This window comes from Anser cygnoides, chromosome Z (genome assembly GCF_040182565.1).
Source record: "Anser cygnoides isolate HZ-2024a breed goose chromosome Z, Taihu_goose_T2T_genome, whole genome shotgun sequence".
Taxonomy (NCBI): domain Eukaryota; kingdom Metazoa; phylum Chordata; class Aves; order Anseriformes; family Anatidae; genus Anser; species Anser cygnoides.
This window is the reverse complement of record NC_089912.1, coordinates 43,143,539-43,170,793: the sequence shown is the minus strand read 5'-3', so window position 1 is coordinate 43,170,793 and position 27,255 is coordinate 43,143,539. Positions and strand designations below refer to the sequence as shown.

The following is a 27,255-nucleotide window of genomic DNA, read 5'->3' as shown; positions in this document are numbered from 1 at the left end:
TTAGGTGCAAAAAACTTACCAAAGTACCATCTACAGTGGGAGATGCAGACCATTTATGTTACTGTTTCCATGTATATTTCTGAACTTCTATCTTATTATCATTTCATTCATAGTGCTTAAGAGGAAAAAAATTCTTCCTCGTCACTTTCTGAAGTTTGTACAAGTCACTGAGATGAACAATTTGTATGATTGTTCAAGAAAAACTACTGTTGTAAATAAAGAAAGACCATTACTAGGTAGTCAGCTTTTACAAGGTCTGTCATTTTAACTTTTTTTTTTTTTAATTTGGTACCATTAGACATGTCAAAGATCAGATTCCACTCAGTATTATACCATCTAATCGCTAACATATTGTGCAGAGAAAATGAACCAAAACATGGTTTAGCGACTTCTTATGACAGTGGGATAGTTTATAACTCTCCCTTTTTCCCTTGCCTGCAACTCACACACGGGGATAGACTTAACATCACCACCACAGGAAACTCCAGTTCATTATCTGTTTGCATCACGCTTTATTATAGTACATAAAGCAAACAACCTCAGCGTGCCAAGTGCTTGCTAAAGACTATCTTCATGAGAACTATGCAGCCTCATACAAATTATTTATTTGGTCTGACAAGATCTCAGAGCTGTTACATGAAATTAACTTTCAAAGCTGATTGTGATGCTCATGTGATTTGGGGAGTGCATCCTCAATCTCCTGGAAAACCAGTACTGAAAGTACTAGCTGTAACATATTAAACAGCAATTGCTGTTCTTGCCCAAATTCCAAGCCTATGGGTACCTCTACACCAGAAGACCTGGTTACAATATTCCAAATCTTGTTTCTGTTAACTCCAAAACAGCAAGCTAGAAAACTACTTTCAGTATATTCAAAACACCTTGCTTCAAGAAAATGTCTCTGGTCAGTGTAAATATATCAAAATTATAAGAAAGCACATACACTTCAGAGCTACTACTCTTATGTTTTGTGCACATGCTAGTCCTAGATTCCAAGAAAGATTCGGGAGATAGAGGCAACTCCCATATAACAATGTACATTCCATGTATCTTAAATCATATTGATTTCCACAGCATTGGGACCACTCAGTTGGTTCCACTCACCTCGACGTATTTTGGAGGATTTCTTGAAAAGAAGCTACTCATTTTCCCCAACTAAAATCCCTACACATGAATTTCTGTCTTTGCTTCCCAGACTGAGCTTTTGAAGTATTTTACACTTGAAAACCATTCTGTTTCCAGCTGGATGTTTTGCATGAAAGATTTGTTTTTAACGGATGTCATTAACTGGTCAAACATATAGTAGTTGTACACACCTTAATCTAAACAGACAATTTTTGTGTATGTTTTGCATATTATTCATGGTATAGCTTTGCCTAAAGCTGATATAAATTAAAACCCTATTCACCCAGCAATATACATTAGCTGTAAAGCAATATACATACATTTTACTTCTCTCCAAATCCACTCTGCTCGGAGTTCAACGAGCATGGATCCATCCACTTAGTTACACACCAATGTAACTGGTGTCAAGGCATTTTAAAATAGTTGAACTTCTGTCCCATTGTACTCAAAGGCATTGGTTCAGTGTATGTTTTGCAATTAACAAACATAACCTGTCACGTAGCCCAGTTATAGATGATGAAGAAAAACATCTTAAATACTCTAAAATTCACTCTGTGTAATGAAAGGTACGTGTATTTGCATATCCCATTCATACTTTCCTGGTGTCAGCGGTAAGAAGAGCAGTATACATACTTGCATTCACCTCTGATTATCCAATAATGTTGAGAGGAAACCTGGTGCAAGTACGAACACCAGTTTCATAATTCAGGTACACCAGATTAAACCTTATGCATAATACCTCTACATAATTCATGAATACTGGAGTAAACGTGGAATGATTTGCTTCACATTTTGGTCAAGAATTGACAACACTCAGTCTGTTAGGATTCTTCACCACACAGTCCTTAATCACATTAAACAATCCTTTAAAAGCCAACTGTGAAATGTTCATTAAAAAGTATTTAAGTGCTTTAGCTTATTAATTTTCTAACAGACATTGCTTATATTGCAGTCTTTCAGCACTAATGTTTAAGCCAGTTGCCTCATTCCTAAAGTCTTTCATCTAGCGTAATTTTAAACTAGAGTAATCTAGTCTAATTCAACTGTAGCTAGTCAAATTCCAAACGCAAATCAACAGAAACATTTACATTATTATTGTAAACTCATTTTCATTTTCCCTTGTGCCCCAACTTTTTTATCCAAAGCAGCAAATCACATTGGAAGACAATGAGCAGCTCATCAGCACTTTTACCCTGTTCCAGAGTTCCCTAACTCTTTCTTAAAAACTCCTGGGTTTTGCACACCAGAACTTTCATGTTAGAGGTGCCAGCCTTTTTCTATTGTTACAGAATTTAACATAATTTGAAGCATTAAAAGCTACTGATTGTATTGAAAATTGCACCATTCATGGTCAGAGTACACATAATTTGTTGAAAAAAAATATAACAATAGTAGCTGAAGAGCTCATAGCTGAAACTCACCTTTAAAGTCTGTAGATATCATTACTAAAAATCCCAAAAGAGGGCATGTCTTAATCTAGATGACGTCATCCAGAAGACAGTGACCCTCCTGACAGAAGACAGTGACTAAGTCCAAGCATGGATCCTCCATGCCAGATTCAAAACAGGAAAGTATTAAAATGTCATTTCTTAATTGAAAATGGGATTCTACTGCTAAGCATCCAGAGATTTATTACCTTCTTGGAAACACAATTATAATATATTACAACAAGCTTCACAGCCCATGCATCCTTGGCCTGTCAAAGAAAGCTTTTAAAAAGCTCTTACTTGCTCTATTAATTTTTAAAGTATGACAAAGCTGATGTTCTACTAACACACACCTACTTTGTTTCTCAAACCATATTATTATTACAAATCATCATTATTCCTCCTAACCCCTAGGTAGACAAGGGTATAATGAAACAAGACATTATTTTGTTACCATTGTTTTATGACTAGATTATCCCAGTATCACATCCTCTGACCTTGCTAAATGACATTTCACTCCACTCATATTCCTTCCAGATGCTGATGCAAAGATCTTGTCCCTAATCTACTGCTTCAGGGTGTCCCTCATGCACACCACCAAGAGTTTTAATCCTTTCTACCAGTCACTCTTCACCCATCTGTTCTCATCTGTAATTCACCCCTACCTATCACGACCCTCTCGTTCCTTTTCTTCTTACGGCCAAGTGAGAGAGGATAGCAATCACCAACCTTTCTTAGAAACCCCAGTCCCCTTCTTGAGATTCCAAAACAAGTAACTTTTTGTTTCCTTCCAGGTAAGCCCTTCAGTCAGGAAGGCAGGAACACGAAAACACGCTCCATTATAATTTTCTAAGCCCCTGTTTTTGCAAAAGTAACAACATGCTGAGACCATTACATCACACTCTCCACTCCTTTTTCTTTGTGTGCCCATGCCCACCTGGGCAGCAATCTTACATTAAGGATGTGGGCACAGAAAACAACTCGGTCTCATTTGAAGATTGAACAGATTACTGCCTGCCTCAGTGAACACTGTCCAATTGTAATATATTAAAATGTACCAGCAAAAAGGATTTATACTATTATGTTTTCAATCCTGCTTGCCACAAACTGGGAACACATACAGATTCAAGTAAGATTTCTCATCTAAATGGCAATAAGCTGTTATGTATTTAACTCAGTATTCCACCGGGTGTCTATGACCTCAGGCATGCCTAGGAAGAGTATTTTACTTTGTGTTCACATAGCAAAATGGGGTCCTTATCCACACCCTAGGCTCCCAGCTACCACTGTGATAACACAGTGAACACTGATATCACCACCCTTGGAAATGCGCTCTGCATGTTTAGTTCCTTGTGTCAAGCTGCCCTTTGCGCGTTAGCTCTAAGCTCCTTGCATTCGTTAGATATACTGAGACAACTGAAGCATCTGAGTTTTCTTTTTTTTTTTAATTACAGAAATGAATAAGAGTGACTTTCTTAATGAAAGTCACCCAAACTTGTCAGACACATACTTATTTAATGATGGAAAATTCTGCAAAAATAAAATGGTAATATGCTAAAGAGAAGCAAATTCCTGTCAGGGAGAAAAATACATATGAGCTCCTTTAGCAAGAAAACAGAAAGGGGTCCACTAAAACTCTGTAACAATGCTAGCACTGTGAAACAATGGGTTATGAAAGAAACATGATTCTGCCTTCAACAAACCCTCCAAAAAGCATTTGTTGAGACTTTGTCTTTGCTAAATTTTGAGTATTTCCTGTGCTGGGCTTTCTATTTGTACTCCTGAACAGCTATCTCATCTACAGCAAACATAATGATTCAAACCACCTGAGGTACCTGAGGCCTGGTAGTAAGCAGTGCCATGGATGAGCCCATACCTCTGTTCATGACAATCACAAGACATAGCAAAGCTACGGGCTGAGCCACCCTCCGGGACACGATGAAATCTACCCCACCCAGCAGAGAAAGACGTTCATCAATTAATCCCCTCCAGCCCTGGAGCAGTGCCAACGTCAAGACAGCCTGGATGGCTACTCCTCCCCTGGGCACTGCAGAGGGACGCAGTGATCCCACAGATGAGGAAGGAGTGCTACAGCTACAGCATGATCAATGCAGGCTCAGTCACTCCTCTGTGCAAACCAGGAGAGGCTCACAAGGCAGACAACAAAACCGAAGGGTAATTTGTGTCTTCACACCACTGCTACACACTGAAAGGCCCACTCTCATTCACCCTGAAGCAGATGAGCTCCAGATGGGAGGAGGACACTCCACCTACAGAGCCACCTGAGGAACTAAATGCTTCTTGCAAACCTCAAGGAAGATGTTCCCATGTGAACATATCTAGTACAGACAGAGGAGCACGAGTGTTTCTATCCCAGATTTGGAAAGTTTGTAGTCATTGCTGCAAAGCTTTTAAGGAGCTCCAAATTAAACGTCTTCCACTACAGCCACTTCACAGGTGGCTGTGCACTTAACAGCTTCCACCACAGCCCCAACAGCAACTTTTATCCTTAAAATCTAGATCTGCACTTTACAGCGTGCCCTATAGGAACACTAAAAATAGACATTTGAGAATGAATTGTCTCACCAAGACCATAAAATGTCATGGAAAGAAGCTTTTCTGTTCACTTCACCCCTTATTTTTCAGAAGGACTAGGCTTCATGGGCCACCCACTTCCCAGGAGCAACCCTGACTACAACCACAGCTCCTCACAGCCCCAGCTCAGTTGAATTTCAGTCCATATCATAAACCAGCAAACCCAAACACTGCGGCTGCCTAGTCCTGTCTGGCTAGGCATTCATACTGCTTGTGTTCGAGCTGCCAGACTCTTTGCCAAATCTCCAAACCACACAGACCAGGATGGATGGAAAGCAAAAGGCAACTTTCACCTCTATGAATTCACATACTCTGTTGGCAGTAAAGACAGTCAGTCACTCAACATACTTCTTCAGCAATATAGCTCGTAACATTTAATTAATTGCCTCCCTGTCAGGGAACTGTTCCAGAATACGTTTAATAAAATTTCTTATGCCAGCTAAGCCATGCATGGAATGACCCGACGTACAAAAATTAGAGATTAAAATACTTTTCATTCACTTAACAGAAGGCATGTCAAATCTGTAGTCATAGCTTACATCTTTATGTGCAATCTTTACCATTTCTGTTCTCCCTGCATCGAGAACTAAAGTACACTACCAGCATACACTCCACTATGTTCGGGACATTAATTAGGTGAGGAATGTTATCAATATTACATCAGATTTAGCACCAGTTAAAGCAAATCTGCATAGATGAAGAAGCAATCATTAAGGCTTCACAGACTCACTTTCCTCCAGAGTGTCAAAAACCCTCCCTGAATGCCCTCAAGTGCTGGAGTTCAGTTTTGATCTCTGATTAAGCAGAAAGACACGTAAAAGCAGGCACAGCATTACCCATTGACCAAGTGTCTGAGACAGTCCTGTGTGTTGTTTATTCCAGTGAGCGCATAAAATATCTTGCGGTCATGAAATGTGTCAGGATGATGTTTACTTTGAACAGAAATATACAATTATCTTGTTCGTAAGGCAAAAATCTCTCTCTCTTGGCTAGAAACTCATCTCATGATATTTCTGCAAAGAAATACTGCTGTAGGAATCCCAGTACACCTCTGGGACAACAGAGTGCCTTCCCTTTTTCTTTTTTTTTCTCCTTTTTTTGTGCATACATTTAGCTGTTCTATTTCAGGAATGCATAGGAAAGGCTAGATAGTTCAAAATGAGAAAAACAGCATTCTGCAGAATCAGATCCAATTTTAATTACAAAGCAATATCAAATCTGTATGGACAGTATAGGAAAACAGAATTCATTAAACTCACTTCCCTGTGGATTCATAACCTTTCCTCACCATTCAGCCTGCAGGATAAAACACTCATCATCTTCCTCAAGCAAACATTTTGGTTTCTAAGTAAGCCATGAATCCTCTGGAGACAGAGGAAGCAACAATAGGTTAGGAAATGCAATTCCTTCTGTACCTCTCAGAGAGGTGCCAAACATTATGTAGGGCTCAAACCAGCTCTGCAGGTTCACAGTGAGCATAGCTCTTCTCATCTTCTCTAAGTAATGTCAAGTCAGCAAATTAGGAATTTCAAAAAACGTCTGTATATTTATGTGCCAACCTGCTTATTCTTAAAAAACAAACAAAACAAAAAAAAGAGAAAAAGATAAGGAAAAGAAAAAAAAAGGAAACAGAGCAACTAGAAAAGGGGAAAAAGATCACTTTGATGCAGTGAACAGAAAAAAGATCTTCTGAAAGGAAAGTGAAGGTTTCCTTCACTGAGAAAAAGGATAATGCGGACTATTTCTGCTGTCAAAGACCAAAAAAGAACAAAGTTGTACAACACCACACTCTGCACACCCATCCACCTCCATAAACCAAGACCCATCGGAGGGGCCAGCCACAACGTCCCAGGAGAAAGCAAGGCTGTCTCTCTCTCTTACTGACCCTGCCACCAGCCTGCCACACATGTGCCCTTTGGTGTGTGTTCCACTGCTCTGCTCCCGAGCGAGACACGGGATGCACCCACTGCTGAGACAGGCAAGCCAGGGACCACAGAGGTCAGCATGGGCCAGGAGAGGGGTACGGACATCACAGGGCTAGTTAGCGATCTGCCTGGACATCAAGGAGAGATTGCCTTGCTGAAACCTGCAAATGCCTGGTGCAGTTTTCATCGTCCACTTTTATAAGCTGGAGGAGGGGACTGGAATCACCATTAGAAATCAGCGCCCTCACACCGACCAACAGTTCCACCTGCATGGGTGGAGGAAAGGGGAAAGCGCTAAAATCCATATTTGCATCTTCCTTTTTATTTCCTAATCAATAAAAGATACTGCTACCCAGAAATATCAAAAGCAACTTAACAGGAACCCATCAAATAAAGCAAAATTTCTTCTGTGCTCAGAATATCAGGTATGTATGGAAAAACTGAGAAGGAAATACAACTCCCTTGCAGTTTTTGGATTACAATATCTCTGAGCACAAAGCAACAATAGCATAAATATTCACAGAGTGAAAAAGCACTTAAAATGACAGATGTTAGAGCTATGAATACAAAAACATTCAGTTTGTATCTAATTTTTCAGGACACACGATATCCACTGAACTATTTATCAGCCTGTGACGGAAAACTATACATAATTTTCTGTAAACAAGACAGGATGTCTAAATAAATTTTAGCACACACAAAAAAAATTAAAAGATGTGAATATGCATACAGAAAAGCATGTCAGCAGTGCTAAGAGTTTTAACAGGAAATTCATTCTAGAAAGGAAGGCAGCTTTAGTTTTCAAAAAATTATCTGTGTTTCCTGATGCTATGAAAAAAAACACTTCAGGATATAGAAATATTTCCAGAATTCCTGAAATACTCCAGTATCATTCAATATTTCACACAACAGTCAAAATGTAAAGAATGGGGAAAAATCTGTACTATAAAGACCAAAAGTGCTGACTCCAATTTAAAAAATACATAAAATCTATTAAGGCTTCGGGTAAGATTGAAAAAAATGCAGTGTGAGATGAGAGGGGTCAGGCTAGCAAACCATGAAAATAAAAGATTTTTTACACCAATAAAAAGAAATTAAACTGGTAAGAATAAATTAATTAATGACTAAAAAGTAAAGAAACTGTAGTTTCTAATGTATCACAGTATCACAGTATCACAGATTTCTAGGTTGGAAGAGACCTCAAGATCATTGAGTCCAACCTCCGACCTAACACTAAGTACTCCACTAAACCATATCGCTAAGCTCTACATCTAAACGTCTTTTAAAGACCTCCAGGGATGGTGACTCCACCACCTCCCTGGGCAGCCCATTCCAATGCTTAATAACCCTTTCGGTAAAGAAGTACTTCCTAACATCCAACCTAAAACTCCCCTGGCACAACTTTAGCCCATTCCCCCTCGTCCTGTCACCAGGCACGTGGGAGAACAGACCAACCCCCACCTCTTTACAGCCTCCTTTAAGGTAACTGTAGAGAGCGATGAGGTCGCCCCTGAGCCTCCTCTTCTCCATGCTGAACAACCCCAGCTCCCTCAGCCGCTCCTCGTAAGACTTGTTCTCCAGACCCCTCACCAGCTTGGTCGCCCTTCTCTGGACTCGCTCGAGCACGTCCATGTCCTTCCTGTAGCGAGGGGCCCAAAACTGAACACAGTACTCGAGGTGCGGCCTCACCAGAGCCGAGTACAGGGGCACAATCACTTCCCTAGCCCTGCTGGCCACACTGCTTCTTATGCAGGCCAGGATGCTGTTGGCCTTCTTGGCCACCTGGGCACACTGCTGGCTCATATTCAGCCGACTATCAACCAATACTCCCAGGTCCCTCTCGGCCAGGCAGCTTTCCAGCCACTCATCTCCCAGCCTGTAGCTCTGCTTGGGGTTGTTGCGCCCCAGGTGCAGGACCCGGCACTTGGCCTTCTTGAACTTCATACAGTTGACCTCAGCCCATCGGTCCAGCCTATCCAGATCCTCCTGCAGAGCCTTCCTACCCTCGAGCAGATCGACACACGCACCTAACTGGGTGTCATCTGCAAACTTACTGAGGGTGCACTGGACGCCCTCATCCAGATCATCGATAAAGATATTAAAGAGATATCTTAAATGTAAGACCTCATTGTTAGAAAACCTGATTGTTTTAAGTCACAGTTGGCAAAACAAAGACACAAACAATGAAATACTGTACAATGAAGACTGTAAAAGTCTTAAAACTGCACAGACCATTACAGGTAAGTTATAGGAGGTATACAACACACACACATGCACATTACCAGGTGTTGATGATATGTGGCTAAGAGCAGCAATATTGTAAGAAAGGAGTCAAGAGAGTTCACTGAGCCAATAAACTATGCCACATTACTAATAAAAAAATAAATAAATATAAAAAAAAAACTTAACTTAAAAGCACTGAACATCAAAAAGTACTACTTCTGGTAATTACTACCCAGTGACTAACTCCAGATCACCATCAAAATGATGAACCAAAAAGGTATCCTGGGGAAAAAAAAAGTCAATGAGACAAATGTAAGCAACGATTAGCATAAATCTATAAAAGCTCTTTGAACTTTCTCTATGAAATAATCACAGGAATCAGCAAACCAGGAAATGACATTTATTAACAGATTTCTGTTGTGCATCTAACAGCATGCTGCCCCACTTCCAAAAAAAAAAAAATTGAAAAAAATAGAAATAACTTTGAAGTAACATGAATACAAGCAATGTGGCACTGTGGAAAGGAGTGGAAACTGTCCAGGGGACTGAAGGAAGAGAAATGCTAGTTGGCGGGTTGGATGACAGTCTCAGAAGGGTACTGCAGGGATCTGGGATTAGGCATGGTATTGATACCTTCCTCTGTGATGAAGAAGACAGTAAGCTATAAATTGCTGAAAGGCAGGAGCAGACATTAAAACCAGTGAATGTACAGGGCAGAATTACACCTAACATTTCCATCTCCTTGTGGTTCTTGCTAAATTCACAAATTGCACTAGCCTCTGTACAGAGGGGAGATGGCAGGTTATTTACATGACCCTAACCACAACACCACTCACTTCTTACCTTGAAACAAACATGAAGTCAGCAATAAGGGAGGAAATGGATTAGAGTAGTAAAAATTACCTTGTCAGTTGGGATCACAGATTTATGAACAACATTTTCCTTCATCAGAAAGCGCACCTAAGAGATTAACACAAAAACCATGTACAGGCACCGGGAGAGCACAGTGAATATTGACATTTTCTCCACAATGCTGAAATCTCTACATTCTCGATCTTTGCCCCACACAAACCGGCATGCAAGTCAGAATTTCTTCTTCAATGGTAGTATTCCTCCCACCCCCAGCTTAAGTCAAATTTGGGACAACTACACAAACTACTTCATGCAGCCTCATCATCACAAGGCTAATTATGCATTCCCTTATTGCGCTTTCCTTGAAATTACACCATAAACTCTTCTGGGCAAGATGCAAACCAGCCTCTGATTCACAACATACTACCGGATAAAGATTACTAATTGGTGCACGTAATCCACACACACAAAAAAACTTTTTTTTAAATAAATAAGATTGTCATTAACCTGTGTCGATTACTGTTCATTTTTTCCCTTAGATGTGCCACTCTGCCTGCTATAAGGCATACTAGCCTGCAGGACTTTTTGGTTTGGGGACCAATGACTCCTGCTTCAGCCTTCCCAGTTCTGGTGGCTGTAAAGTACAAACTGTCAGACCGTATGAGAAAACTAATCCGGAAATCCTGGCAACGTGAGTGGATTCTCCAGTCAAAACAGAAAAGCCTCTCTGGTTCTGCACCTAGCAACTGACTGAAGCACAGCTAGCTGCTGGAGTAATTTTGTGTGAATGGCTCAGTCTGCGCACTGAATCATTCACAGCACCGTCTGTAAAAGCCTCTGTTATTTCTCTTCTTTTTCCAGGACAGAGCTAAAGAAAATTCACACGAACAGGAGAAAGCAGAGTCGGTGCACTGCACTTACTGGCACGCTGAGTGTCTCAAGGTAAATCAGCAGAGTCACTTGAGTTCAGGCTGATAGCACACAGCTTCAGATCTTAACTCACACCCCGGGTAACTGCCCCGTCTAATGCAAGAGTAACCATCATTCTCCTACTGAAGTATTTATCTTTATTTTACAATTTTAAAGCGAAAGAGCGGAAATGAAGGATGGGCTGCACTGTAATCCGAAAAGACTAAAGAAATAGGAGTAAAAGAAGGTCCTTTGGTATCTCTGGAGAGTGGCATCATCTGCATCTTTGCAATTACTTTTCAAAGAAATAGCCATGTCCCATTTTTTGCTCCACTACAGGGTTTGGAGTTTGTTGTGCCACTAAAAATAAAAAATAAATAAAAGAACAACACAACCTGAGGTCCTGATCTCCTGATCCTGGAGAGTACTATTGTATTAGACCCTGTTGTTCAGAGCATGCAAAGACAATATTAATAAATAATAATCATCATTATAATAATCAACCTGTCATCCCAGGAGAGACTGCAGGTTCATATCCAAGATTACAGCTGCAGATCCTAAACACAGTGATTTTGTAAGCACTCACCAAAACCAGTACTGCTCCTAGTTTAACTACCACCAACTGCTTATGATGCTGTGCACAATACTACAGATTTCCCATTTAGAATGACAGTGTTATGAACACAGTTAACATTTCACAGAATTAGTATCAGAGCTACAAAAAATATATCTTCAGTGATTCACAACATCTTTTTGTTGTTGTTTTTTTGTCTGTTTTTTGAGAGCAGAGAGTGCATCTATTCTAAAACCCATCAAGCATTCTGGGGTGTTGAAGTCCACCGCCCATGCTATTAGGACCGCTGCCTGAGAGCAATCTGCCCTGTGCCACTGAACATTTATCCTGAGCGATTCCCAGGCAGCGCCTGACAGATAGAATGGCCCAGGAACCATTCCCGAAAAGCAGTTCACATGCAGCCTACTCTGCTCCAGAGACAACAGCGTTTCAATAGCCTCCGCACCTGGAAACTACACGCATGTACCAGTACAGCCTGAAATTCACACATCAATTTCCATAGGATTTCACTATTAATACTGAAACTGCCTGCTTTTTAGGCTCCTTAGACTTATATTATTAAATCCTGCTGTAAATTCTCCTGATAGTGTTTGGGCTTGGGGAGGTAGAGGGGATTCTTTTGCAATCCCCTTTCCTATTTGCTTCTGTTGCAGTTATGTGAAAGACCAACAAAAATGAGGGCATATAGACTGACTGTATAAAAAAGGTTTTATGCAGTTTTGTCAGAAATATGAAAGTCATGCTTGCAACACACACCCTTGTATAGTAAGCTTGTATGTTTCAACATCAACCCAAAAAGGGAGAGGTGCAAATCTAGAATTTTTTTTTAAGCACAATTCTCTCCAAGGAGAGTTGCTATGGGAAAAATATAATTGTGAGACCACATGTTTGGGAGAAACAAAGAAAGTCTTCAGTCCAGATTGTTTACTTCTTCTAGAGTTTAAGTAAACAAGGGAGAAATAACAAGTCCTTTTAATGAAGATGTTGACTCATTTAACATTTTTCCAAAGGAAGCTTTTAAAAAGCAATCATTTTGCTGCCACTTAAGACTCACTTAAGTTTTGTATTGTAAGACTCTTGAATAGCCAGATTTCCAATTCTTGCAGCTTTAGGAGTTACTTGTATTCATGAACCTTTCTGCTGAAAAATAAGTCATTGGATATAGCTCATATCTTCTAATTTCTGGCTGTGAGCAACCTTGAGAAATATGCTTACCATTACACATATTTGTATGATCCATTTTATCTCAGGTTTCCAGCTCTACTTTCACTCAGGGCAATTATTTCCTCTAAATGTAACATTAGCAGAATATTGACGTACGCTCTTCATCCCTGGGTCCTTCTTTATCGAGTTACTCAGTAACTCCCACGAACAGCAACCATGAATAGCATGATTGCTACTCACACTTGGCCTACCACTGAAATAGTTAACTGTGAGCTGGATAACAGCATCTACCTTGACAGAAGACTGAAACAGCAAGAGCTGATTATTCATTCACCTCCATCAAAATCAAAGTATTAAACCCTGAAAAGAGGAAATCAGGAATGCTTTTTATGAGCTGAGTGCCTGTAGCTGGAAAGAATAAAATAAACTGAAAGTGGAGGAGGAAAAGAAGAAAGAATGTTTGTATGATTTTTTTTTTCATTTTTATGCCAGAAAGAAAAAGATTTAGTATTAATTTAATTGTTATGGAATTATTACAACTGTGTTTTCATTACTAGACAAAGAATTAAAACAGAGTAACAAGAAGGTAAGCCAATCTGGACAAAAAGATAATTTGCAAGGTCTAGAAAAGGGCATTAAGAAAGCAAGATTAGAGAGAAAAATGAGGCATATTAAGCAAACAAGCAATGAAGGAACAGACAGGCAGCTTTAGCGAATGGAAGTACTATGAGGAGATATTTTCCGTATGTAGCAGAGAAAGACACAGAAGAACTCATCTGGTGACAGCTTAACTTTAACAGGAAAAGGAGAGAAAGATTATCTGGATGTTATGAACCTTGCCAACAGGTTGATATTATCCACATCAGAGGCTGGTGAAAAGGGGGGAGGGGCAATAAAAGAAAAAGGGGTAAAAAAAAGAAAAAAAAAAAAAAGATGATAAAGACATTTCCAGTATGTTTGATTTAATGAGCCAAAATACACAAAAGGACAGGGACCTTTACTACAGAAAATAGCATTTTATCAGAGAATCAACCTCCTGTCTTCCCAACCCAGCTGATTTTTTTGAGGTATAACAAAAAAATCAGCTACCATTTTTCCCATTCTCTAAATGTGTACGCTTTATGCTTTTTATATACTGTCAGTTCCAGAGGACCAGCAACATCCATACAAGCAAAATCCAGATCTCCCTAACTGTCCTTTTGACAGAAAAGGCACAAACTTCTTTTTTTTTTTTTTTTTAAGATAATTTCAGGGACGTTGATGTATTTTGTTGAACCATTCATGCATTTTAAGGAAAATTCAATCTAGGCAAATACAACCAAAAAGTGAAAACACAGTGCTTCCTTAACAGTGATTCACTTGGGCTCTAATCTTGGGCCAGCTGATTCTGCCAAATGATCGCTTCTCAGCTGCTTCATTTATTAGGTCTGTATAAAGGCCCTGAAGATGCTTAGACAGATGAGAGCATCTCAAGGTGCAAGAAGGCTAACTTTCATTAAGAGGTGCCAAAAGCCCAGTCAAGACAAACAAGCATACGAAGTTCATGCAAGCAGAAAGCACACTGCGTCTCACAGGAGACACTCTCCAACAAACCAACAATTTCAAGTTTGGAGAGCTAAGCTGTCCTGCACTGCATTATCCATTTTCCAGTTGCCCTTTGTTATTCCTACAGCTCCCCTCCTACTGTTCAGCCAGTGCCCAAACGTGCATGGCAACAAAGAACATAAAAATTTTGTTTCAAATCTATAAAGAAAAAGAGAAAGGTGGGTAAAAGTGAAAAGATTATACCAATGTTTTCAATCAGTAACTACCCTTTTAGCTTGTCACTGTTAACTAGCTACTTCAAGTACAGATACCTGCTTTTTTCATACTTTTCCTCCCACATTGCAGCACCAGGCCCCACCAATACCTTGAAATACCAATACATTGAAATATTGGACTACATTGTTTGTGTTTACTAAAATGCATGTTCTTCTTCAACCCTGGATCAGGCCAGTCCTTAAGCACACGGGTAAGTAGCCTATCTTTTTATACTAGCAACAAAAACACGAAGGAAGACGCCAACTACAATCCACAGGAAATACACAAGTAAAATGAAAAGTGAGAGCACTGTCTTACCAATACAGGATTTTCAGACTTTGTTAAAAATCTAACAACACAGAGTGTGGAAACAAAACTAATTCAGCATTGTTAGTAAACTTTATCCAACAGAATAGCAATTCAGCTGCAGCTTAGTATGTATTGGATAAAGTCCTGCATAAGCCAAAAATTTAAATATTTTCATTTAAAAATAATAGAGAATAAAAGAGTTTGTGAAGTGGTAGCAACACATTAGCATTACACATAGGTATGTGCCTCTCCCCTACCTGGGATACAGAAAGCACTGTTAAGATACCACTGAGCTTCAGAAACACTTATCAGAATCCTTCCAGATAAGCTAATTACCTCATTTATAAGTAAGAGCTCATAACACCCTAGTAACTTTCTAGTAACACCTTCCACTCACTGTTTCACTTATAGTCCTGGAAGAAGCTGAGAGCACATCTGTAAGTGCTACTGAGAAGAAAACACATTACTGCAGATTTAATCAAACACATGAAATGACAACAGAGGTAGGTTTAACCCACAGTCTTAGCTTAATTAGGCAGGCTTTTCACCTGCACCTCTCTCCAAGCGTACCTGTTGCGATCGTACAATTAGAGGCTCCAGCACAGCGTTATGAATACAAGCCCTAGCATGCGTCTTTTAAAATGCATCAGGAAAACATAGCACAGAATCCCTCCTCACTTGCATCCCCTTCCTTATCTCATCTTACTATTTTGAACCGTTCCAGCATCATCCCCACAGCTCAAGGCGCTTGCTGGTTACGGCTCTGACATCGCTTACAGGATAAATATAAATTCACTAAATCTCCTGCCTGCTGTCTGCATAATCCCTTAACCTCTCGCTTCCTGCAGCCATAGTTCTTTGCCTTGTTCTCATCTCTGGCCTCTCTGCTTCATTCATTTTGCACGCATGCTTCCCTTTTCCACTTATTTTCCCAAATCATCAACATATTCAGCACATCTTCACAGTGAGATTCATTTCCCTGTGGACACTGCTCTTCTACTGCACAGCCTGCTTCAGCATGTTGCATTGTTTTCTACACTTTATTGAAGGATGGGAATTTAATAAAGAGTTCTCTGGTTAACAGATTTATATTAAACTTATCATCTGTCTGCAAGATACAGGCAAAGAAGAAAATACTAAGCAAGAACTTAATATTCTGGTTTTCAATGTGTTACAAAAAGAGACAGAGAGAACAGTGTGCACTACTAGCCAAACTACAGGCGGCAGCACTCGTACTGCACAGCAGCTGATCCTGCATTAGGAGTAAGAAAGCAGAAGGCCGTCTTATGCTATTGGATCATCCCTGGCAGAAGTAATGACCCTTCTCAGGCTTCTTCACCTTCATTTTCAGCTAAGGGCTAAGAACAGACAACAAGTAAACCGAAGCTTTGCTCCACTTGTTTTCTTCCCGATTTCTACACCACTTTCTTAAAATTATGGCTCCCTCCTGCTCAAAAGTGGGACACATCCAGAACTTCAAGTTTGTTCTTTTAAATGACAGCAAATAGTCATTTAGATGGGTTTAAAAGGATAAAAATAAAAAATAAAAAGTAGTGCAGCCAGATGATATTTTGGGGAATATTTATACAGATTTTTGTTTGGGAAAGTTCTTACAAAGCAAAGCCTCTGACATTATAAAGGCTCCACAATGATGCAATGAATTTACGTATGGGCTGACTGCTGCACAGGAAGATCTAGCCATACAGTATTTCTACAAACAAACACAGAGAAAGCAAAGTTCACTACTGTTGCCATTAATAAGCTCCAGCAGAGAGAAAGGCCCATTCACGCCAACTTCATTTCCAGTTTAGTAAAGCTGGAACTGAACAGCTCAAGGAGTCAAGTAGAACTTTTATTAATTTTAAAACTAAATAACATATTAAACGTCACATTTTTCTAGATAGGAGCTTTTTTTTAAGTTCTTACAGAGAAATAAATTTAGAGCTGTAGTGGTTCCTAATACATGCTTACTCCTAGCTTAAAAAAAAAAAATAACAAAACACTAGTAGCATGCTTGAGAGACACTTCAATTAAACGTGGTATACTTAAGCCCACACCTTATATCAAGCACACAAGTGGAACCACCAAAGCCAAGGTGTACTCATTTAATAACAAACATGCTACCATAACAGGACCCTGACAGCTGGCTTTACCCACTACATAAGCACAAGTAATGTTACAGAATAAGCCAGGGAAAAATTAAATAAATAAATAATTTTTTTTCCTTACTATTAACAATGTTTAGGTTACTGTCAGCAAAAGGTTAACTAGATACATGAAGTTTTTACATTAAGCCTGCAAAAAGAGTAAAGTGTTTGTTATCTCAATGACTCAGAAAATAACTGTCTCATTAGTACCTCCAGAAAGGAGGTCTTCCTGCTGCTCCAGTCACACTTCCAGAAGCTCTGAAGACCTACTTCCCCCACTGCTCTCCTTCAGGCCTTGGTTCTGCGCTGTATCAGGCAGTCAGCACAAGCAGGTCACCTCTCCCTTTGGCAAACAGGGACAGACAGTGGCCGCTGGCCCTCTGGGCAGTTTTTCATAACCTCTCTATTTCAGCCGTGCCACTACAACTTCACCCTAGCGCTGCTCTAAGACCACACGACACACAGGTCCCAGGGAAGCTTCACAAACAAGCAAAAGACACGGGAAAATAAACGTCACCACAAGAATTAGTTTTGCGTCCCTCGGGCCCCAGCCTGTCACTGTTCCTGTCACCACGCCAGCTAATTTGCAGTCATGAAGTCTCTCAGACGAAGAGGACGACATGCTGAATCTCGACCCCTGAGCGGGGAACCTAGCCTTGGGCGACTTGGTGACCTACATGGCAGTTGCACAGCTCGGTAACTAGTTGGCTGGAGCCTGCAAACGCGTGATTCATCTCTGATTCTCCCCACACCACCCCGCGTGCTGTCACTGGACTGCTGGCTGCAAAATGCAGTTTCCATAAGCTGGCACTGTCAGCCTCCTATGTAGCTGAAGCACTGCCTTGAAAGGACTTTAATATTAAAAAGAAAACTGAATTTTATGCTCCTACCTAAGCACTATGAAATTCACACAGCAAAAGTATAGATATACATATATATGCTGCTGCACCTGAACACATCTCTTTTCTGCTCTTCCCAGTGCTACCTGCCAACATTTCAGCCCAGTAACTGACTGCATGTTTTGTAGAGTCCGAGATCAACAGCGCATCCACAAAGATTGTAATTAGCAGACACCTCAGCACTGGGGTGGTGCTGGGTACCATGTGTGCAAGCCAAGTGCTGGAAAGATATAAATGAAAAAGCAGGAGCTGGCAAAACTAGGAGGGCTAACACACAGCATGCCATCAGCTACATACAGAACCACTCAGACTCTGCCTGTCTCCCCTCTGTTCCCCCTGAAAACACACAGCCAGAATTTCACTGTCCTTTACTGCAACCTGCGTCCTTAAGAGACTCCGTTGGCATTTCGCAGTGTTGTAGAATTAGGCTTTCTTATCCTCTTAATGACCAAAACACAGCTGTCCAACATGTTCCAGCTGGCACAACCCTGGCATCTCTGTTGCTAACCCAGCAGCACATCATCTGGGCTATTTTGTCCCGCTGAATATGCATGCATCAATAATGCATATGTACAACAAACTCACAACTTTTTTTTTTCCAATCACTTATAAAACCGTAGTATTGTGAAAGCTCCTAGCAAGTTTCATCCGCATTACAAAGTTCAAATACAAATCTGTTCAAGAGGCTAAAGTTAAAAAGTTGAGTGGTTTGGGGTTTGTTAATGTCTAGTGTCTCAACAGTTACACGTGTATTAGAGGATAAATAAATAGTACAGCCAAGTTACATCTCCTCTGTATATATGTAAGGGGTAGTGACCTGTACATAGGATTAGGCAGTTCGAAGCAAGGGAAAAGAGCAAAATGTAACTCAGAACCAGGAACTGTCCTCATTAAATTGGGTGTTTCTGTCAAAGTGGCCAAGAGCACAGTACTTCCTAACATTGTGATCTGTATTTACATGCTGGAATTTCAGCCTGAAAGTTGCAGGAAAAAAAATGCACCATTCCCATCTTTTATATATTTTTGGAGTGCTGATTCGAGGAATGCAGTTCTAGGTGATTTGATAATAGAACTGGACTTTCAGGGTTAGCCTTAGAAGCAGAATACTTAAGACATGTTAAACTGTGCCACAGAACACAGTTCCCCCGTGTGCCTTAAAGGTGGAATGGGCCACAACAATGCAGCACAACCCAACCAGCTCTGAGCTCACTACCTCACCTTGCACAACAGAAAATGTAACGTAATGGTTGGATTTTTGTACCCCGTGGGCAGCAAAAGGGCATACTCTTTAGCACAAGCAAGTCTGTTGAACACTTTAAATCTACAGAGCTGTAATGCTTCACACCATCTCAGATTCTTACTTTAAAGGGATTAATTTTTGAAGATATCAGAGAAGTTATGCAAAGCTTATATTGGGCCCTGAGAAAAGGCCCTGAAGGCCATTCTGCTTCTTACACATTAAAGCCATGATCTCATAACCACGCTATTCATTAGCGAGAGCATTACCATGATATGGGTACGAGATGTTTCAGTTATTTCCTGTGACTTCCAGGCTCTGTACTGACTGAGTGTCACTGCCTTTAAATGGCCCCACCAAAACTAACAGAATAAGGAACTTGGTTCAAGCAGAAAGGCAGCTTGCGTCTCACGGCACTTTATTTTTCAGATGCAGTTGGTCTTTGCACAAGACTGCCAGTGTGGCTTAAAGCACTGGTGTCTCATCCTATCACGGGGAAAAAGAGAGCTGGGGAGACCAACTGCGAGTGCTGAACAACTCTGCAGAAGACCACTCGTGGTTCCTCACCTGGCCACCAAGCTCACCTCGGTGCCTCTGCTGATGCCCCCCGAAGCGCCGATCGGCGCAGCCCGGTTCCTACCGGAGTTTGGGTCTCGTCAGGAGCCTGCCCGGCACAGGCAAAACACCCGCACGCCACAAACGCTGCCCACCCCCTGAACCCCACCGGCTGCTCGCCTCTGCCTCCTTCACCCTTATTCCCCGCGGGGATAGGGGGGCACCACGGGGTGGCGGCACCACGGGGTTCGTGTCGGGGACCACAGCAAAGTTGCCTCTCCGCGCACAGCTCCTGGCATCGAGAGCCCTCCGGAGTGGGCTGGAGTTACCGCCAGCGTCTCGCCGGGAGCTGGGGGGCTGTGGGGACGTGGTGCTGCCCCCCGGGCTTCGCTCGCCCCCGCCCCACGCCGCGGGCCTCGCCCCCCGAGCCGGGCTCTGCTCCCCGGACCCCTCCCCAGAGGAACCCCCGGGGCGCCGCCATCCCCGTTCCCCCTCCTCGCCTGGGCGGGCTCCAGCCAGGACCAAGACCAAGGCAGGAGCAGCCCCAGCCTCAGCCCCAGCCCCAGCCCCAGCCCCGGGTGCGGGGGGCGAGGAGCTGCCGGTGCCGCGCCCGGGCCCTGCGCCCCCGATGCGATGCGCTCGGATCCGAGCCGAGCCGCGCCGCCCTTCTCCTGCCTCTCCCCGCCGGCACCTGGATGTGGCAGGAGATCTCGGAGTCGTCCAGCAGCCGCACGGTGCATTTCATCTCCGGGCTCAGCGACCTGATGCTGGAGCTCCGGAACCGGATCATCCCGGCCGCCCGCCCGCCGCCGCCGCCCCGCAGGCAGCCGCAGGGGGCCAGCCTGCAGCGGCGCCCGGCCGACCGCGGCACGGCGCGACACGGCTCGGCACGGCACGGCACGGCTCGGCTCGGCTCGGCTCGGCTCGGCACCGCCCCTCAGCCCCGCGGCGCCCCGCGGCCGCCGCCGCCCCCCGCCATCCGCCCGCCCGGGGCCGCCGCTGCGTCAGGCTGCGCTCCGCTCGCCGGCCGCAGCATCCCCCCGCTGCCACCGCCCCCGGGACAAGGGGGGGTCCGCTCCCCTCCGCACCCCCCCCGCCCGCCCCCCCGGTCCCGTCGGTGCCGGCAGGTTGGGGGAAAAAGCGATCCCCCCCCCCCCCACCACCACCTTCGCCCCCAGAAGGCTGGGGACCCCCCCGGGAGGGTCCCCCCCAGATGCTCAGATGCTCATCCCCCCGCTCAGCCTGCCCGCCCGTGGGGCTCCGGGTGTCCCAGAGAAGTGTATGTGTGCCTGGGGAGGGGGGGGATGAAGCAGGAATGGCCAAGCGAGGTGGGTGTGCTGTAGGGAGATGGAGAGCGTAATGCAAGTCCGCTTAAGAGCGCGAGTCTTGGAAACTTGTCTCCTCGGGGAAAAAGACTGGTCCATTAGGGAGGAACTGTCTCATCCCATTTGTTGTGCAAGTGGGAAAGAAAACACATCACCCGGTGGCTTTGCTAATTGTGTTCGCCATCATAAAAGGGTGTACGCATATTTCCAAACCTTGTAGGCTGTGCAGGAACCAAGCACCAAAGCTGACAAGCCTTGGGGCGGGGATCAGCTCTGTGTTGAAAAAGGGGTGCATCCTTTCTCAGTGTGAAATGAAAAGTAGACGGTGTGACATGGGGTGTGACTGAAATCCCACAACGAGTGCTGATGGCTGCACACGAGAGGTGCTCCACTCATTTTGCCTCTCTATCCTTGTTGACCTGTAAACTTCCATATTCTGTCAACAGTCCTGTGTGAAAGTAGCAATCATTGGAAAATCTGCTGAAAAAAAAGCCTAAGCACTGCTACTCAGGTAAACTTGTCCTTTGGCTTTCTGCTGGACTGGTAGCAGCAGGAAATACAGACAGCCACAAGCAAATGAGAAGTACCTAGCGCTCACTGCTGCCAGCTAATATGCAAAGCCTTTTAATGTGGAACATAAAAGAAAAAATGTATGTATATGCTTCTCGTAAAAGATAAATGCTTCCAATTGTGTAGTGAACAGTGAAGCCAACCAGTAAGTACCTGAAACAGGTTGTGCACCTCAACAGCCACAAATTAAAGAAGATGGTTATTATCAGCTGAGACACCAGTTGTGGATGCCCACTCATTAATAACAGACGCTTTTTGTTCTACAGCATGGGAGCTCAGTAGATGCATGATGTTAGCCCACATGTGGACTGACTTTGAGGCAACAGACTTTCCTACCTACAATGGAGAAGGAATCTGTTCTTTCTATGCCAGATATTTTACCTTTCCCTCCTGTCTCTCCAACATGCCTTTCTCCATCCACAAAAGAAACAAGGAAGGAGCTGAGCCAATGATGAACTCAGGTTTTAGGCATCGGGTCAAAGTCTCCCATTGTCAGAGGGCTTTTTGCTCTACTCTCAGAACCACATGCAGAGGACCAAGCTTCCCAAGGATTCTCAGTATTACAGACACAGTGATGACTGCAGCACAAAATACACCTCTCCAACCTGGCTCTTACACGGTCAGCAACTAGCCTGTACCAACGGCAGCACAGCTGCAGGGGACAGAGCTCAGCAGAATTGTACTTACCTGGTTTAAAGACAGACCACTCGCGTCTTTTTGACACTTTATTTGCTTTTGTGATACGCCGTACCATGTGGACTTGAGGTGCTTGGGAGTCCTGTGAGACAAGTAACAGATTTCTCTGTCTCAGTTACCACAGAAATGCAGTCACTACTAGCATAGAATACGGCAGTTGTCTAGCAGCACATCACCAAGTAAATGCAACAAACAGAAAAAAAAAAAAAAACTCCATCCCATAGAAAAAAAAATGCAATGCATACAAACACTACCCCATTGGAACTGCAGGATATCGACCCATCAGCTGGATTTTACATCAGATACTAGGACAGCAATCTCATCCCTCTTCGAAAAACATTATGGGCCTTTTTCTCCCAAAAAATCTTAAATGGATCGTACAATTAGAAATTATACAGAAAACCCCACAAATATATTTCAAGTGCCACGCTTGACTGAGCACACCCTTTTCTACCACATCTCAGAAGCCAGACAGTCCTTATGGAGGTAGTGTATGGAAGGATCACCTGAAAAGCCAGGTACTCCAGGAACTGACATTAAATAGCATGGCTAGTGTTAGAAAACACAAAGATAGGTATAGAATTCAATTCGGTTACCACTAAATGCTGAGCTGATGGAGAAGCGTAAAACAAAATATCCTGCTCATCCATTTCTGACTCGAAGGAAGGCAATCTGCTGCGGCAGTTGCTGCCAGGACCCCATCGTGCCACAGTGAGGTCTGTCTGAGCACCCTCCTGGCTTCACACTGCGAGCTGGAGCAATCCGATGGGGGGCCGCAGTGCCATGCACGCATGGCTGCAGGAAGAAGGGCTGGTGGGTAGGTGTCTGCTTGAAATGTGTTTGAGATCCACCAGTCCCAGGGCTGCCACCACTCAATATAATAGCTGCATTTTCATTCTTTGTACATCTAACTGGTCTCTGAATTAATTTGCTTAGGGACGAGTGCTTCTGGATAAGTAAGCCTATACTTCCTATTTGCTTAGGAATTGCTGCCAGCTATGAAGTTAGGCTCAAGGGCAGCAGGCAGCACTAATGAGTTTGAGTAGTACTTTGATTTCTGCATGGTTCTGCGTGGATTCAAATTACAGAGTAGAGAAGTCAAGGGCTTCTTCTTCAGTGACTGATCATCACAGCAACTTCAGCTCTTTAAGTTAACATTTATAATTTTAACAAATATGCACACACACATATTTCCAAATATTCAAAGATTAACCTATAAATGCAATTGCTGCAACTGTAAGCACACCTGCGTTGGGTCAGACCTTGGGCTCTAGCACAGGTAAAGCAGACACACAATTCAGTACCCTCGCAGGGACACCTGTGTGACACCCTCACCTCCTTCCCCTAGGCTCACACCTAGCCATCACCTCAGGCCTGGGCCTCTCACAAGGTTCTTGCAGCCAGGCCATACAGCAAATAGACAGGGCTACATCTCTTACAGATCACAGTCCCACAAGCAAACAACAGCAACTTCATTAAAATAATTTGGTACAAGTTAGATGAGAACCAGCTAGCCATGAGCCAATATTTTAGGGAGCCCTTTAAAGTTAGCTATAGTTAGAGAAGCTTGAGTTTTGTTCTCAGAATCAAAGGTTCACAGGAAATCTAGCTTTGTGCTTTGTCCAGACATCCAGTTATACAGCAGGTTTGGATCATTTCTGAAGGACCCAGTTCATGAGAAAAACACCTTGTCCATAGTAAGGCTCAAGTTTACAAACACTTGTGAGTATTACTCTGTTTTCTTCAATGGAATTCCCTTTGAGACACACTATATTTGTATAAAATATATACAAGAACCAAACCTAAATTAGCAATGAGCTAATAGAATAGAGGTGGGTATACATGGGAATCACTTGAAAATGATTACAAAGAAGCTCTTCAGATGTTCTTTATACAAAGAGGTCTCACATCTGCTGGAGACTCTTGTTTCAATCTTAAGTAAGCATTTGGAGAGAAGGGAAAATAAATAAACACTTTGTTACAAACAACAATTGTAAAGAAAACACAGCTTTTTGTATCTGGAAATAGAAGGTCTCTTATATCTGAATATTACACCCATAACTTGGAAACTGTATATAAAATATTAATGCATATTTCTATAATGCTTATTACTGTACTAACAAACCCTAGGAGTATTTAAAGAAACATAATTTATAAAGAACAAGTATTTACATAGCCAAAGTCCTACTGATTGCAATGAGGGCAGAATTGATCCAGAAGCTGAAACTTTAATTCACGTAGGGTTTCTACTTCCTATTATATTCCAAAAACATTACAAGTTCATTGTATGAATGAGATCTGTAAAAGATCACATTATTTGACAGAAGCACCAGCGTACCCAGGATTCTCATGCTTGCATTACAAAGGAAACATTTATTGTGAGTCAAGCATGATCTCGCAAATCCACTAAAACTGCAGAGCTATAAGTGAAATAATAGGCCACAGCTACACCAGCAGAAAGAAACCAGCAGGGACGTACCGCTGCCTTCATGGCACTCCTCACCTATAGTCACACACATGGCTCAAAGTGGGCGAGTCAGAAGACTGCACTTTCTTCCACTGCTGAAGCTTAGCAATCTCTGCAGAGATTCAGGAAATGCTGAAAAAAGCATTTCAATGCTCCATTCCCGCAGAGAGGGACGGGTTGAATTTACTGTGCAAACTTCTTAGTAAACTTCCTGCAGATGTCACCTGCAAGCACAAGTATTTATCAGCATTTATCTGAGTTAAACCATATCGGAAACATCATGTTTGAAAGTTGCTTACTGGAACAAAGTTTCCACTGATTTTAATCCGCTCAAGCCAGCTACCATGAGGGTAAATGTCAGCTCAGAGCCTTTGGCTCAGAGTGTACAAAGTCAGTGAGACGATTATCACAGTTCACTAGGTCCTAAGACTTACGAAGACGTCCCTACCAGTGGGGACTGAAACATTTCTTTGGTACACCCCCTTTTCAGAGAACATATAGTCCTGTTTTTGTAATATAGTTGTCAGGAAAACTACAGCAGTCAGTGTACTCTCCTGCAGTTTCCTGTACTGTCCTTCTCTCTTCTCTGAGGACTCTGTTCCCAAATACTGCTCTCACTATTGGCTTTCTACGGCTGCTTTCAGACAAGCAATGCAACAAATTTCCATGCTTTTTAAGAGCCCCAGAGAGACCTTGCCCCTCACACCACTGGAAGACTAACACATTTTACATGTAACAAAACTGGTGGCTTCAGATGTCTGTAGCTAATTCATTACCTAAAGAAACCTGATTGTCTCTTGCTGAACGCAAAGGTAGCTACCACATTCATGTACCTAACTGGTCTATGATGAATTAAAATATATAAATAAATAAATAAATAAATAAAATAAATGTGTTTTTTTTTTTAAAAAAAAAAAAAAAGTAATTCTACCTGTGACTTAATAACACAAATAAAGGTGCTCTGCATCTGTGGACCAGGCTGAAAACCAGAGCTCTGCTTTCCTGTCTGTTTCTGTGCAGAGATGAAGAATATGGAAATGCACATCATATTGCATTTACCCATCAAAAAAATTAATGTAGAGGTATGTCTGCAGACACTATTGGCAAATGAAGAAAAGGCATATTGCCCTGCTACAGCAGGAATTGTTCCTCCTGTTAAAAGTACTTACCTAAACAATCGTGTAATAAGGCTCCGATTCAAAATAAAAGTCAACTATTTTCAATGAATGAACTTTAGTGTTGCTAGGAGGATAAAAACAAGACCCAAAGTTGATTATTAGTGTAACACTAACGCTAGCTATAAAATAAGTAAAAACTACAGCAACACAAGTTACCAGATGGCCAGTCCAGCTAACCTCCTAAGAGACAGGCTTTGGAGAGTTCTCATCACCCTCCAAGCCTTGCTTACTGAGTACACTGTAACACATACCACACAAGTAACACCCACTTACCTGGTGTTTTCTTTTCTACTGCTCTTGTTACAGGGTACAATATGACTGCTGCTGGGCAGCACTGGCTTGCAATAACGTTCTGCTTCCATGGCTGCTGCACAAGCATTTTCAAAGAGCTGAAAGTACTTAGATGAGTTTGGGCCATTTTATTGTTCCTTTTCTTCTTTTGTGTTATTCTCCTTTTTAATACTCCTGTCATGCAATTTGAATTTTACATACCTTGTCTTTACTGATAGTTGTCTAACTTCAAATTTGCATAAAGCACTTTTCCAAGCTGGAATGATCCTCAAAGTTGGGCCCTGGATAGGTAATCAGGTTTAAATCACATTAAAGTCCAGAAAATAAAGCTTCTCCTTTGCATATAAATCAGGTTCCTTGTATATTCTGAGAACAAATTAAGGAGTACAGGAAGAATGCATGCCATATACAACAGGTATTTCAAGTTTGCTAATCTTGCCAGCATCTAACTGGAATCTGTTATTCAAGTAAGTAGCACCTTGATTTTTAAAAAATCATATGCAACAATATTCAGTTTCTGATACAGCTGTCTTTATAGCTTCTGATTTTTGTCATTAATTCCTTTCCAAATTACTTTAAGGACCATTGCTTCTTATTGATTTGAGTCTTTAATTATGCAAAAGCTAATAAGGATGGGATTTAGATTTAGTTACCTTTGTTGCTAAACTTGTGAGAGGCTCTGTGGCGTAAGAGTGAAGTATGCTTGTAAATGATTGCAGAACGAAGGCTTGACTATTCAGGAAAGAGACGTGGACAAACCAAATGCAAAAAGACATCAGACAAAATAAGAGAGCACACTTCAAAAGCACTTACTGCTAACTGCTCAATAATTGTCATTTAGACTCACTTTTAGGAGAAAAATTTTAAGGTTTTTATTTTTGCCTTTCCACCTTCAAAAGCCAGCAGGTAGCTACATTTTCATAATGCCTTGAGTGCTTTCAAAATTAATGGTTCCACATTGGTGTGCACTGTTGCTATTGTAAAGCC

The 27,255-nt window shown here is 42.2% G+C and overlaps 1 protein-coding gene across 1 annotated transcript in view; it reads right to left on the bottom strand.

Moving 5' to 3' along the window:
- FRMD3 (FERM domain containing 3) overlaps positions 1–20,629 on the bottom strand; it is a 152,874-nt gene extending 132,245 nt beyond the window's left edge. The window contains exon 1 of the mRNA XM_048080519.2: positions 20,433–20,629. Coding sequence (XP_047936476.1) covers positions 20,433–20,531 — 99 coding nt within the window. The 5' untranslated portion in view covers positions 20,532–20,629. The remainder of the gene's footprint in view (positions 1–20,432) is intronic.
- Between the last annotated feature and the right edge of the window lie 6,626 nt (positions 20,630–27,255).